Source organism: Plectrocnemia conspersa, unplaced genomic scaffold (assembly GCF_051122295.1).
Source record: "Plectrocnemia conspersa isolate PC_06_02 unplaced genomic scaffold, ASM5112229v1 ptg000006l, whole genome shotgun sequence".
In the NCBI taxonomy this organism is placed as follows: domain Eukaryota; kingdom Metazoa; phylum Arthropoda; class Insecta; order Trichoptera; family Polycentropodidae; genus Plectrocnemia; species Plectrocnemia conspersa.
This window is the reverse complement of record NW_028277170.1, coordinates 9,396,879-9,410,935: the sequence shown is the minus strand read 5'-3', so window position 1 is coordinate 9,410,935 and position 14,057 is coordinate 9,396,879. Positions and strand designations below refer to the sequence as shown.

The window sequence follows — 14,057 nt, the reverse complement described above, 5'->3', positions numbered from 1 at the left end:
TGTACGACTGAGACACAATGTTTCACCAGCTGCATCTGATTATATGTAAAGCATAAGTTTCAAAATAGTAACAATTAAACACTGCTTCACCATTAATTATTTTTCACGTTAATTGTGTATTTTATGATCCATTGTAATTCAAATTAACAATAAAATGAATTTTTGTCTTGTATTGCATTAGATGGCTTCCATAAATTATGTCACAGGTTTAGGGGGCTAAGGGGATCAGCGAAATTGTGACAGTCTGCGACAGGAGGGTAGGATGGTTTTTAACATTGGTTGAAAATTACAATTAACCGTTTATCAATAGGGATGTAATTTTAGCTTTTTCTAGGAGAGGGGGGCTAAGTTGGCTAGTTTATTGAGATTAATAGTATTTAATTTAATGACATGCATTTTTCTGGTAAAATTTATGGGGAGTGGGGAATATTCCCACCTGCCCCCCCTAAATGACATTCTAATTTATAAGTGTAGTCGTGTGTGATTCAGTGTTTTTGGCGACATTGATAAAGGGTTAATGCTGATTTGCAACGAATGTCTGGAAAATTAACACGTGCATGGTGATAAAAAACTAAGGCCTAAATTTTAAAACGTATTTATGTAGAAAAATGTTGTTAGTAATTTTCGTAGACGTTAGGACCTAGAGCAAAACAAATGTTCATAGCCATTGGTTTCTGAGTATAGTGTCAATATAATTAACAATTAGCAAAAAATCACTCACTTACGTACATTCAAAATTGATTTTATTAAAAAAAAAGCAATATTTATCGTACTTTTTGTTATTTGGGACCATTTTATGAGTTTGGATAACTAGTTTTTTTTAAATTAATGTCAAACTTGCATCGTACCGGAAAAGAATTTTTAGATTCTTCTATATAATATTAAATAATAAAACAAATATTCTTGGTAACAAGAAAATATCATAAATATTGTTTATTCCTTTTAAAAATAATTCATTATTTAAGGTAAGTGGGTGATTTTTTGTTATTAAAATATATTTATAATTTACAAGTATGTAATTTGTTGTATGTAGCTAGCCGCTTTTTGCGGTGTTAAGACCAAGTATATGTCAGATGTCAAGTGTTACACCCGACCTATTTAAACTTCTATATGGGATGACCATAAATACTTACCGGTCAAATGTCTTTCGGCAGGAAATTCTTCTTAGCAAGTTTTACCTCGAGTTTGACAAAGCGTAAGAGTCGATAACAATGACAAAGCTGAAAACTAAAAATATCTTACTACATTATCGATTTTGTAACAACCTTCATCGACTTGTGGAAATTAAATCATTAACTTTTTGTCTGTAATTCCATAATGTTTTTAAATTGCAGCCTGAAAAAAAGACCGCTCGGACGTTAAATTATTCATTAACATTATTTCCGCCTACAGAAATAAAAGTGGCCTCTATAACATGTCGACATTAAATTAATAACCACTCTTGCATTATTATATAGTCGAAGCTGGTGTTAATTATGTATGAGGATTATTGCTTGAATGGTATTAGTTATTTATATGTGTGAGATAGATTTTTGATGCAGAATCGTATTAATCACAATAATTTTGTGTTAATATGTTTTGTCTAATTGAATTTTACCATTACAATTTGGGTAAAGAATATGTTATTAGTTTATTATGGTTACATATTAGTTTTTATATGCTCAAATCTCACCTGTATTTCCAAGTATCTAAAACCATGTATTCATTTGCGAGCTACTGCATGTAACGTAAATGTTTCCATAACCTGCTTTTAATTTGGATGCCGTTTCCAAAGTGTCATGATATCAGCTGCGTTCATGGAAAGATAGTGGTTAACATATCTTCTTTGTCGCCTGAAATATTTGTAGCCAGTGCTGTATCCACAAATATTTTAATGGCATGAATTTTACAACAAAAAAAGCAGATCTGCTTTAATTTTGAATTTAAAATTTCAATCAGTTAGCGGAATAGTTATTGTAAAATATTGGTGTGTTTGGTAAGATTTCATTTATATTTAGATACTACTCTGTTCTGTTTCATTATAAAAATATTTACATGAATATTATAATAATACTTATACTCAGAACAAGTTTGTGGGAATGTACACAACGAGAAAACATTAAGTCATCAATAAAAACACTGCAAGCTTCTTTATATTCACGACAAAAACTGATATTGGTTTGAAAAACATGTCCACGTAAAAAGTATAAAATAATTGGTAATAAAATACTTCATTGAATGCACAATCATTAAATGGATTTTAACAATAGTATATAATAACAGTCCAGACTCTGGCGGACACTCGAAGAGACCAGTAGATTCGCCCCGTCTAGCAGACACCCGCCAGCCTTGCGGGCAACATACTGTCATGGGCACTCACATCCTGAGAGGGACTACACTATTCGAGCACCGAAACAGCGAGGGATCTTCCGCTATACTGTCACTGTCACGCCACCTACAAGGCCTCTGAGGATCTTCCACCGACATCATCCCCGTACCAGCCTCTCCACCACTGTTCGGAGAAAACATCTCGCCATTCATATGTAATATAATCTAATAAAATTTTCACTATATTAAAACATATACTTGTGATATTTGTGCAAGAGGAGAAAACTTGATCTAGGTTTAAATATTTTTGCTCTTTCATTGATCAATGTTTCAGTAATTATGATATGTATTTTTATTTCTGTATAATATACTATATATCATTTAATTTATTTCTGAGACTTCTCGCATTCATATACATTATTCAGTTTAAATTTAATTATTTTTCCTGTTTTTATATATGATTTGTATAGTCAAGTCTAGTGTCACACTTTTCATAGTTGATTTTACTTTTAATTTTTGGCCCATTCCTTTTAGAGCATTAGAAACTTGTAGGTCCGTGGCATCTAGAACTGTAGTAGAGGGTGAACGGACTAGACGATCGCGTCCATAAACGTTGCTCTCACGGAATATTACCCACATGGATCAACGCTCTCATAGAATATTACTCTCGGAAAATCATTCTCACGGAACATTGTTTAAATTCAAACAAACGGCAATCAGGATCTATGGATTTGAAAAAAATATTTTATATCGATGTTTCGCGTCTTATATTGTAAAATCCTACACATTTTTAACTTCATAGAATTACTAAGCTAGTCTGTAAATGTTTGCTGCATAGGCGACTGGAATTTCACCAAAATAGACATTCGAAAGACCACTATGATATAAACACTTTGTCGTCGCTTCCTGTCGTGGTCAAGCAAAGAATGTATTGCTCTCGCCGCCACCGAGCCAGTGTTGCCGGAGTTACTCCTAGCGTGTGGTCAAATAAATTGGCTCCCTCACAATATACAAATAATTTTATTATTATTAAAATAAGTGTAATATCTTTTTACAGAAGTAAATTAATATAAACATATATATTTTATTTGTAGGAATCGTGAAATTATAGTGCTACAGATTAAAATGGGTCTAGTCTAAATATAAATTATCAACGAGTAGGCTATTTTGAGCTAATATAGGTTTTCAGCAAATTCACGTAATTTATGATTATGAATCTGATTACTTAATGTTAGTAATAATAATGAAATTGAAAAAAAATATATTAAGGTTCATATGAAAAGAATTACCTAGGTATTGTGTGTGTGTCTATTATTTTACAAATGTAAACTTTTATCATTTGTGTGGTTATTTCATATTAACTATGAGGATTTGTATGTATGTCACATATTGATTTTAATGCAGTGTACGTACATAGTGTACATACAACTATACATAAAATGTCAATCAATACATGTCATTATCTAAATAAAATGTTGGAATAATTTTCACGTTTTCACGATCTCCTTTCATAGCGGAATTATTTTCGGGCGAAGGTGTTTTAAACAGAAATACTTCCGTTGATGACTTGGCAGTGATGTTTGAATAAGGATGGAGATTTCGTATATGTATCGCCAAAGATTGCGATAAGGTGGCAAGGATGCTTGACTTCGTTATGTGGAGCGCATGTCACTTTAACAATTTATTGGCGATTCGCATTCTGTAAAATACTACAGTTCGCAGAATTATCGAATATGTCGTTATTGTCTGAAATCACTCAGAAGTGAAATACTCCTTGTTGTTAGAGAGAATTCAAAGAAAAGCTCTCATTTCTACTGGAGCGAGTCGTATCTGTATTTGTATCCTAGTGGCTTTTTACTGGCAATGTATAAACGCATAGGTTAATGGCTTACTCCCACTTCTTGCTCTTGACTTACATCTGGAACCTCTCCCACTGCCCATGCAGTGTGTTTTGAGTTGCATTCTGAAATGCAAGCGTGTCACTAAATATTTTTCTCTTACTTTTAAATTTAAGGAATCGTTAAAAAGTACACAGAAATACTATTCTGAGGGTATACATACCTATATGTACATATTTGTAGGTGCTCGTGTGCACATATACATTTTTGTTGAATCTGTATATACAACAAATATGTACTTGTAAAAGTCAGTTTCAGTTTCGTTGAAAATGGTAAAGCACTTATTTTTGCCAGTGTCCATTTTAGACAAGCTTGTCCAATGTTTGTATACTACGTATGCGAGAGGTAACAACAAAATAAGCGAATGAAAAACGCGTGCGTATTAACATCGAGGTCAACTTGAATGTTTGGTATTATGATAGCGCACTATAAACATGGCGTTTGCCCAGCTCAATAATGCGTTACTGAAGTTAGTGTTTTAAAAGCGATAAAGGTCTATTTTAGATATTGCTTGGCGTTTTTAGTCGTCGGTTTTGTCACTCGCATGCTACTCGCCCCACGGTAAGCTTCGCAGCTAAACCCTATATTGAACGTGTGCGGTACTCTGAATCACTTGCCATACTGGTTACTAGTAATATATATATTTATTTTTGAATACAAGGTACGTTTTTAAACGTAGGTATAAGTCAAATACGTTTTTAGACAATTCTGACTAGAATTACATCAAAATACTTGTGTCTCACCCTTCGATAAAACATATTTGATGTAAATATTATTTTAGCAATTTTTATTTTGGCCTGGTGGATAAATTTATGTTTTTAAAATATCCACAGAAAGAGAAAACTGATTGTTAATTCTGAATGCAGCGATACTGTTAATTCTAAATGCAGCGATATTGATCGACTTGATTGATCAACAGAATCAACGATAGTTGATTGATCAACAGAATTTTTGCAGTTTTGCGACGAAAAATCTCGATATATGTAATCAAGTAGATCTCTACACTGATTCTGAAAAGGCTTTCGATAAGATTTTTCATGCTTTTATTATTAATAATAGATGAATTTGGGGGTTTCATATTTTTTAAATCGTCACCAATATGTTAAATATGGGCGATACAAGTCGTTTGAATACATTGACACATCGGGAATTTCTTATGGTTTTAATCTCGACCCATTATTGTATCTTCTGTTTATTAATGATATTAATACAGTTACTTGTAATAAAAAAATTATATTTCCTGCTGATGATCTTAAAGTATTCTTTAAAATTGATTTCAATGAAGATTGTTAAGATTCGTCTTGCAACACGCTTTTCAATTGAAAAGCTTGAGTGCACTATGTCCATGTTTTGTTCGTCGTTTTAAGGGCCTCTCAAATTATTTTAAGTACCAGTAACCAGTGTGCTAAGTATTTATTTATTTAAACATTCTCTTCATAATTATTATGTTTTTTGAGCTTAATTTATATATGAACTGTTTGAAGTATATGCATACCAGGTCGAGCCATGTCCTACTGTAAAATTATAAACATCATTAAAAAAATGTTGCATGAATTGATTATACAAATCACTTAAAAATGTAGTATTTTTATCGAAAATTAAAATATTATTTTTCTTATAAAACGATTTATTATGTTTGTAAAAAAGCTTTAATGATAAGATGTCCATTATTTTATATTATAATTTATTTTTAGACCTAATATTTAAAATTGTTTTATTTGTATTTGGTCGTATTGTATGTATAATTTAATATGTGAATGGCGCATGGATTATTTATATTAACAGAGTAAATCGATAAAATAATTCTTTATGTATATTAGTCTGAGGCCGAAGAACAAGGAAAGTTATTATGGGTGTTGCAGTAGTGCTAGTGCCGTTCCAGCGAGCAGGCGGCTTTGAAGCAACGTTTTTTAATACTATTGCAATTTTTGTGCCAAATGATGCAGCCCATGTCTAACTCTTTCGATGTTCTGCATACAGCCGAGGCCGAAAATATGGAGCAGGAATCAAAGGTTTTCGGCAGGGTGCTAACAGCGTTGGCGTGGGTATTGGTCTTCATCACCATGCCCTTCTCATTGTTCGTGTGCTTCAAGTTAAGTATGATAAATTTTGTGAATAGTGGAGGTAATCAACTTAATATTTTTATGATTTTAGAAATGGCGATTGCGAAAAATTCGATAATATGTTTAAATTATTTTTTATTCATAAAATTTCAACGCTCACTAATGTAGATCTTTGCTATATTTGCAAATGAACTTTTAGCAGTGGGATTTGTAGACGAAAAGCATTAGAAAAAAAACATGTTTTTGCTTAAATTATATATGGCCATGCTATTGAATTAAGAATAATATAAATAAAATTGCTAAATCAGCGGTTAATTTTTAAAAATTAAGAATAAATAGTACACGCAATCTAACTCAAACTAATTATCAAATAAAAGTCAATATTATTAATGTATAAATTAAATTTCCAAAAATTTATTTAATAATAAGTTATGCTTCATATACTTCCAATCATTAAATAAAAAAATATATATACAGATTTTTGGAATGGCATTATAAATTTTCATGATTACTTGGGCTGCATTATTTCTTAAATCAGAAAAATTTTGCTCTTATTTATAATATACTAATAATTTAACTATTTAGCTTTTTAAAAATATACTTTGTAAAATATAAAATATATTTTGATCTTCTGTTGTGTCTGGACGTCAAATAAATCTTGTATTTCTGCAAATTGATTGAGTTGTATATTTTTTTGTGTAATAGATTAAATAACTTCCGAGAGCTCGAGAGCTTATAGGCGTGTAAAACATTTGTAGCTGTAAAAATAAATAATAAAAAATAAGCTTATATAAATAAAGATTAATTCACACTAATTGTTAAAACTTCAATTTTTAAAAAACGACATTCATTTTGGGATTACCTAATACGTACACTTAATAAATAAATAATGTTAAATTTATATAACTGCTACTACATTAATAAAAATTCTACAGGGTTTATATATTTATTCAGAAATGCGAGTTCTCAGCGTAATGTATGTTAACTGAATATTGAATGTCTGCAATATTAATTTATGTTGGAAAGCATATCATCATACTGTTATACTTTATAGTTTGGATTAATGACTTTTTTTAGCAATTTGCGTTTTACAATGATGACTTTAATATATGCGTGTGCGTTACATTCAATCGTGATGTATAAATAATTGTGATCGATATAAAATATAATATGTACAATATGTAAGTGGCGTTTAAATCTTTAGGTTAATTGAGCTTCAAAGTTTTGATATTGGGGCAGTACATTTCAGTGTATTAAATATTCACGAAACACTTATATTTATGATACGATAGAAGAAGAGCCGATGTCTATTATCTACTGGAGACTAACTCAGTAACAGTAAAGCAATCAGGGAGTTAAGTTAAAAAACAGTTTAATAAATAATATAAAGTAAATAAATGTTTTTGTAATTTTGAAAAATTGTCACTTTAGATAACTGCGTATTTTATAATAAAGTACTGATATAATATTATAGTATATAAATTAAACTTAAAGTGGTTTCTCAAGGGTCCAACCTGAGCCCTCTTTTCTTAACGTTATTTATTAATGAAATACGGCAGATACAAATTTAATTTTTTTTAAATTTAAATTCCCTCTACACGTAAACGACGCGACGCTTGAGTAAAAAGAGCGTAGCTTTATTGTCGGAAAGTGCCATATCAGTCTACTCTTACAATTTCGATTGAAAAATTTTATGTTCTAACATTAATTGAAGGTGTTCTCTCTACATGTAAACAATGTAGAATATGTGATAAATTTTCTAAGATGCTCGGCTTTGACGATGCATCAGTTATTCGCATCCTGTATAACATTTTAGTTGGCAGAATTATTGAATCGGAATCTATAAGTTGTGATCCACGAATAACCATATTCTCTCACTTAATTGAAAAAGTTAAGAAAAGTTTCTTGTGATAATGTTTCTAGTAGTGCTTTTTTTTAAATAGGCCGACGGCCTCCTCCAACGATAGAATTAAGCTCGAAATTCTTAGACCATGGGCAATCGGATATTACTAGAGTCTCCAATTCGAGTAATCGAGCACTCGATACTCGAGTATTTTTGTCTATTTTTCAAGTACTTGATAATCGAGTATTTTGAAAATTACTCGATTAATACTCGAAATTAAAAATTTTTGAAATCTTTCAGAAACAAAAAGAACTTTAACTCGGTCCGGTAAAGGTTAACGTCTTGCTTTTATTTGGCGTTTATGCCCGAAGTCCCGAGTTAGAGCGGTTACTATCAGGTATAATTTTTTCATAGTTCCATAGTTGCATAGTTCCGGTCGTCGGCTATGTTAGTGGGTACGACGGAGAAATTTCTTTTGTGTTTTCTGTTCGACAGTCCCGACTTATCTAATTTATGGCAATGAACAATATGAAATATCAACATAAATTTTTTTTAGGTTTTATGACTATGCAGTTGTAGCGTAAAGTGTTGTAAATTGTTTATACTGATACCTCAGCTTAAAATATAAATCGAAACAATTGTGTGTTTTAAAGGCATTTAAAGTAAAGTCAGTTCTTTGTGAACCGTTTAGCTCTAGAGTGAAAGGGATTCACCCAAATATATCTTCGAAGGATATAGATTTAAATTCTTCGCATTAATCAGAAGGAGTAGAATATTGTATATTGTTAAGAAAAAAATCTATTCAAGAAGAATTACAAAATGCTATTTTGTCAATAGTCGAAGGAAATAAGAGAAAAGCAGAGAAGGGAATGAAAGAAGAGAACATAAAAAGAGAGTTCAAAAAATTTTATATCTATAAAAAGCGAACAGATATAAATTAGAATCCTTATCCAACGCGTTAATGACAATAAGACCAACATCAACAGCAACGGAAAGGGTTTTTTTTATAACGGGAATAATAAAAGCAAAGGTTAGCAGTAATATTAAATTCGAGACACTTTTTGCATTATTGTTTTTAAAAAGTATGTTCGTGAAGTTAAAATAATTGTAAAAATTAACATACTAAGTATTTTATTCATTTATTTATATGTGCACGAATTTGAATAATAGCTATTTTGGTACATTTGGTAAATACTTGAAAGTACTCGAGTACTCGAGTATTTTAAAATTTTAATATTCGATACTCGAGTAGTTGATGGTTCGAGTAATTGGAGACTCTAGATATTACTCAACTTGGCTTTTGTACACTGCGCGAAGACGTTGGACCAAGCTGGTTAATGGTGGTGTGGAATTTTTACCCACTAAATATCGCCTCCGCTTCTAATACCTCACCTGTACGTCTTTTACACATTGAAACTTCAGGGAGGTAGCTATCCTAGAGCTAGTGCTCTTGCGTCACTATTTTGTGATTCTTTTTTCCGCTCTTTTCTGATAATGCTCTCTAGGAATCTTTATTCGTCATTGGGGATAGCTCTTCAGCTTCTCCGGTCTTTTTCTTCTTCTTCTGACTGCCGCCTCTCGGCTCATTAATACGCTGGCATTGCACATTTCTCTGCTTATTGTCAGCTACGAGAAGCTGGTCTGGTTCGTATTATTTAATTTCATTATTTTTCTCTTCCTATTTTGATTTTTTTTTGTATTGTAACGATGCAATGTATTGTTTTTTAAGCATTGTGACGCATTGGGGTCACCTCCTAGGTCATGATTAATACATAAGGAAAGTATCATAGATAATTAGTGTAAGTAAATTATTTTATATTGACTTTAATTAGTATATTTATTTTATGTATTACTATTCTGTTGCAAAAAATGATTATTTTTACTTTTTATCTAGAAATATTATTTAACTGTTAATATATTTAATACAGGTCGTGCAAGAGTATGAACGAGCAGTCATTTTTCGCCTCGGAAGATTATTATCCGGTGGGGCAAAAGGACCAGGTAGGTATATTCTAATATTGATAATTTTGAACGACAGTATTTTAACTTAGGTAGCTGAAGCGCAAGTGTATATTTTTTTAAAATACGTTTATTCTATTAATTAAAATAGTTATACGGACATACTGATTATATATGTATATATTTAAATAAAATTAATAAAAACCTTTGATATTTTTATTCAAAGATTAAAGGTAATTATTCTCGAGTTACTTAAGCAATCGTAGACAGTTTGTAACCTATGGTGGCCGATTGTCAAAAGAATATTTTATCCCTTCGGGGGTTCCACAAGGATCCAATATGGGACCTTTGCTTTTTGTGTTATTTATTAATGACATAAATACAGCAATTAAAAATTCAAGCTTTCTTCTGTACGCAGATGATTTAAAATTATATAAATGCATTCGATCTGTTGTGGACTCCTTCTCTCTACAAAGTGATTTAGACTCTCTGTGGAGATAGGCTTCCATTAACCGTCTGCCCTTTAGTGTCGAAAAGTGCCATACTGTGTCATTTTCTCGATCCCATTCGCCATCAGCTTATTTCTACCATCTCGGTGGTAACATTTTGACTAGAGAAACTTCCACTAAAGATCTCGGAATCACTTTCGAGAGCAAATGGAGGTTCTCTCTACACATACACGACGTCTGTGATAAATCTTCCAAGATACTCGGCTTTGTTATGAGGAATGCCTTTAACTTTGATGATCCGTCAGTTATTCGCATCCTCTATGACACCTTAGTTCGTAGTATTCTTGAATCGGAATCTATAATTTGGAATCCCCGAATAGCCAAATATTCCCTTTTAGTGGAAAAAATTCAAAAAGGGTATTTAAGATACCTTTACAAAAGGACATTTAATTATTATCCGTACTTATATCCCAGCGCCTTTCTTTTAGGAGCGTTGAGATATGATTCGCTGAGTTCTCGCAGAAAGCTGTAAGTCGCTAAGCATTTTTTCAAATTACTAAAAGGTGCTGTTGACAATCTAGCTATTCTCGAGGAATTCCAGTTTTGGATTCCGGAACATTTTTGATAATCACGATCGCGACCTCTTTTGATAACCGTTGGGGCTAGGACATCCGCACTTTCCGACTCGCCTATAGCTGTAGCCATCCGGCTCCTTAATACGCTGGCATTACATATTGACCTATTTAATATAAACTACGAGGATCGATCGAGTTTGTATCATTTAATTTTGATATTTTATATTTTTTTTTGTTATGTTTAAGTATTGTTATATTTATGTATATATACGTTTTTAATGTTTTATAAATTTAAAATTTGTTTTCGACCATCGTGGCGCATTGGGGTAACCTGTTAGGCCACGATGGTCTTAATTTAATCTAAAAAAAAAATGTTAAAAATAATCAGTGCTAATTTTATTGTAATAAAACAAGAGTGTTAGGATATAATTGTAAAAAACCATAGGCCCAAAAAGATAACCTTGTTTATACTACATACATATTTATATACGATATTGCCTATGAATGTAGTTGAAATTAGTCGCAAGATAGGTACTGAACTCTTACATAATTTATGCAATCGCCTCAATTTATATGCTCGTGTTTACATATGAACATATCGATCAGAACCCTTTAACGTTCATTTGTAAGTTTCCGTATTGTTTGCCAACGCTCGAACGTAAAATATTTAACTTTAACTATTTATGTATTTTTAGGAATATTCTTCATACTACCGTGCATCGACAACTACGCCAGAGTTGATTTGAGAACTCGCACATATGACGTGCCCCCGCAGGAAGTATGACTTGCAATTTCTAATTTGTAATCAAACTAATTCTGTTCAAATATAAAAATCCAAAATCGTAATTTTCACTTAAAGAGATCTAGTTTTATCTCATGTATTAAAATTTGTAATACTCTTTTCTTGTAATGATACGTTAATTCTATTTCTCTTTGTATAAATATTTTAATGATAAGCGAGATTTTTCTACCAAGCACTTAAACACACTACATCAGTAGCATCTTAACTGCTACTTGTATTGTTTGTAAAACCACTACTTTAAGTTGCTAGTAAAACACGTATAATTTAATGAAATAAAGTTATATTTCTTAAGCAATAATGTACTTAATTCAATAAAAATAATAATATATAAATATTTATTTCAATTTTTAGGTTTTAACAAAAGACAGCGTCACTGTGTCCGTCGATGCTGTTGTATACTACAAGGTGTCAAATGCCACCATATCTATAGCAAACGTTGAAAATGCCCATCATTCTACTCGACTATTGGCACAGACTACACTGAGGAACACAATGGGTACAAGACCCCTGCATGAGATTTTAAGCGAGCGCGAGACTATTTCTGGAACAATGCAAGCATCATTAGACGAAGCGACAGAATCTTGGGGAATCAAAGTGGAAAGAGTAGAAATGTAAGCAAATATAATAGAGTAGGTAAACTGTGTAGGTTATTTTTGTTTGTGATTTACAGAAAAGATGTAAGACTACCTGTTCAGTTACAAAGGGCCATGGCTGCTGAAGCTGAAGCTGCCAGAGAAGCAAGGGCTAAGGTAATCGCTGCAGAAGGAGAGCAGAAAGCTTCCAGAGCTTTAAGGGAGGCTTCAGAAGTTATTGGAGATTCTCCTGCAGCTTTGCAACTCAGATATCTACAGGTAATTAATATTATTTACTAGTGTCAGATATGCTCCGATGCATTTTAATGCATTCTACAACCACATAATACATTTAAAAAACGCTCAAAATGTGTGTTAAGAAGGTATATTCTTGACACGTATCATGTATTGTTTAAAATTAATATATTATATAGAACATTTAATAAATATTCAGTTTACGATAATATATTTTACAAATATTTAATGCAACATAATATATTTTCAGACGTTGAACACCATATCGGCCGAGAAGAACTCTACAATTATATTTCCATTGCCAATGGATTTTTTGTCATGCTTTATTAAGCCAAGGGAAGGTTAACACAATAAAGTATTTATAAAGCATTCACGTTTGCTACTTTTAAATAACTAATGTATTTCTCATATGTTAAAAATTACAAGTTATATATTGATTTATTTTTCGTCATTGATAAATAAGACTGGATTTTGATTTACTAATGTTTCTTTTTATATTCAACTATAAAAATAAGACTTTTTTAATGAATATGTATATAAAAAGTAATTTATTATTAGGAAAAATGTGTACATTTAAATCAGAGAATTATAAAATCGTGTCACGTGATTATTTAAGAACTAGAGAAAGGAAATTTGTCGTGTAAATAGAGAAATTTCGTTTATATTTAATATCAGTTGTTAAAGTTTTGCAATACGTGGCCAAACAAATCGCACCGAGTTCTTCAAATATTTTTTTTATTATTGTTAATTATTTTTTTAATTTTGTAGTAATTGTAATGGTGTAAGTGTACTTCTAAAATACATTTGAAAAATAAATGTACATATTATATTTCATAGTATGTATGTATAATATGTACATTTAAGATTACTTAATGCACATCTTTTTACAAATATGAATTTATGTATGTTGGTGAGTAAAATGAAAACCAAATATACCTTTTATTAGTAATTTATTGAACATAAAGTATACAAAACTACATTCAATACAAGATTTTAAGAGATAGAAAAAAATATTTTGGTTCAGTTCCTAGTCGTTAACGCACCGCCTGCTGCACCTCTATGTTAGACCTGAACGTTGTTTCTGCTATTGCCAATATAGTGCACCAAAATTATACCTCGTTCATTCCGAAAGGAGAAAGCAATCTCTTTTATGTATCGCGCTAATTCTTGCACTTAGTTTTCGGCGAGTGATAGTGAATCTAGGTTTTATATTAATCAGCATCTTCTTTAAAGCGTTAGGTATCAATACACCGTTATTAAAATTCTAAAGTAAGCTGGTGTGATTTATTTTAAATTATGGATTTTGTGGTATGCTAAACCATATTTTTATTTGA

The 14,057-nt window shown here is 31.3% G+C and overlaps 1 protein-coding gene and 1 long non-coding RNA gene across 2 annotated transcripts; both read left to right on the top strand.

Annotated features, from left to right (window-relative positions):
- The first annotated feature begins 1,090 nt into the window (after positions 1-1,090).
- Positions 1,091-2,560, top strand: LOC148234181 (uncharacterized). The gene is made up of 3 exons (XR_015809898.1): positions 1,091-1,975; positions 2,064-2,197; positions 2,263-2,560. It is a non-coding gene; the product is annotated as an uncharacterized LOC148234181 (long non-coding RNA).
- A 3,533-nt stretch (positions 2,561-6,093) lies between these two features.
- LOC148234180 (band 7 protein AGAP004871) lies at positions 6,094-13,200 on the top strand. Its single transcript, XM_088187498.1, has 7 exons — positions 6,094-6,297; position 7,204; positions 10,040-10,112; positions 11,790-11,872; positions 12,248-12,507; positions 12,567-12,747; positions 12,974-13,200. Exons 1-7 carry the CDS (start codon positions 6,143-6,145, stop codon positions 13,067-13,069), a joined length of 849 nt encoding a protein of 282 aa, XP_088043624.1. The 5' UTR covers positions 6,094-6,142; the 3' UTR covers positions 13,070-13,200.
- The last annotated feature ends 857 nt before the right edge of the window (positions 13,201-14,057 follow it).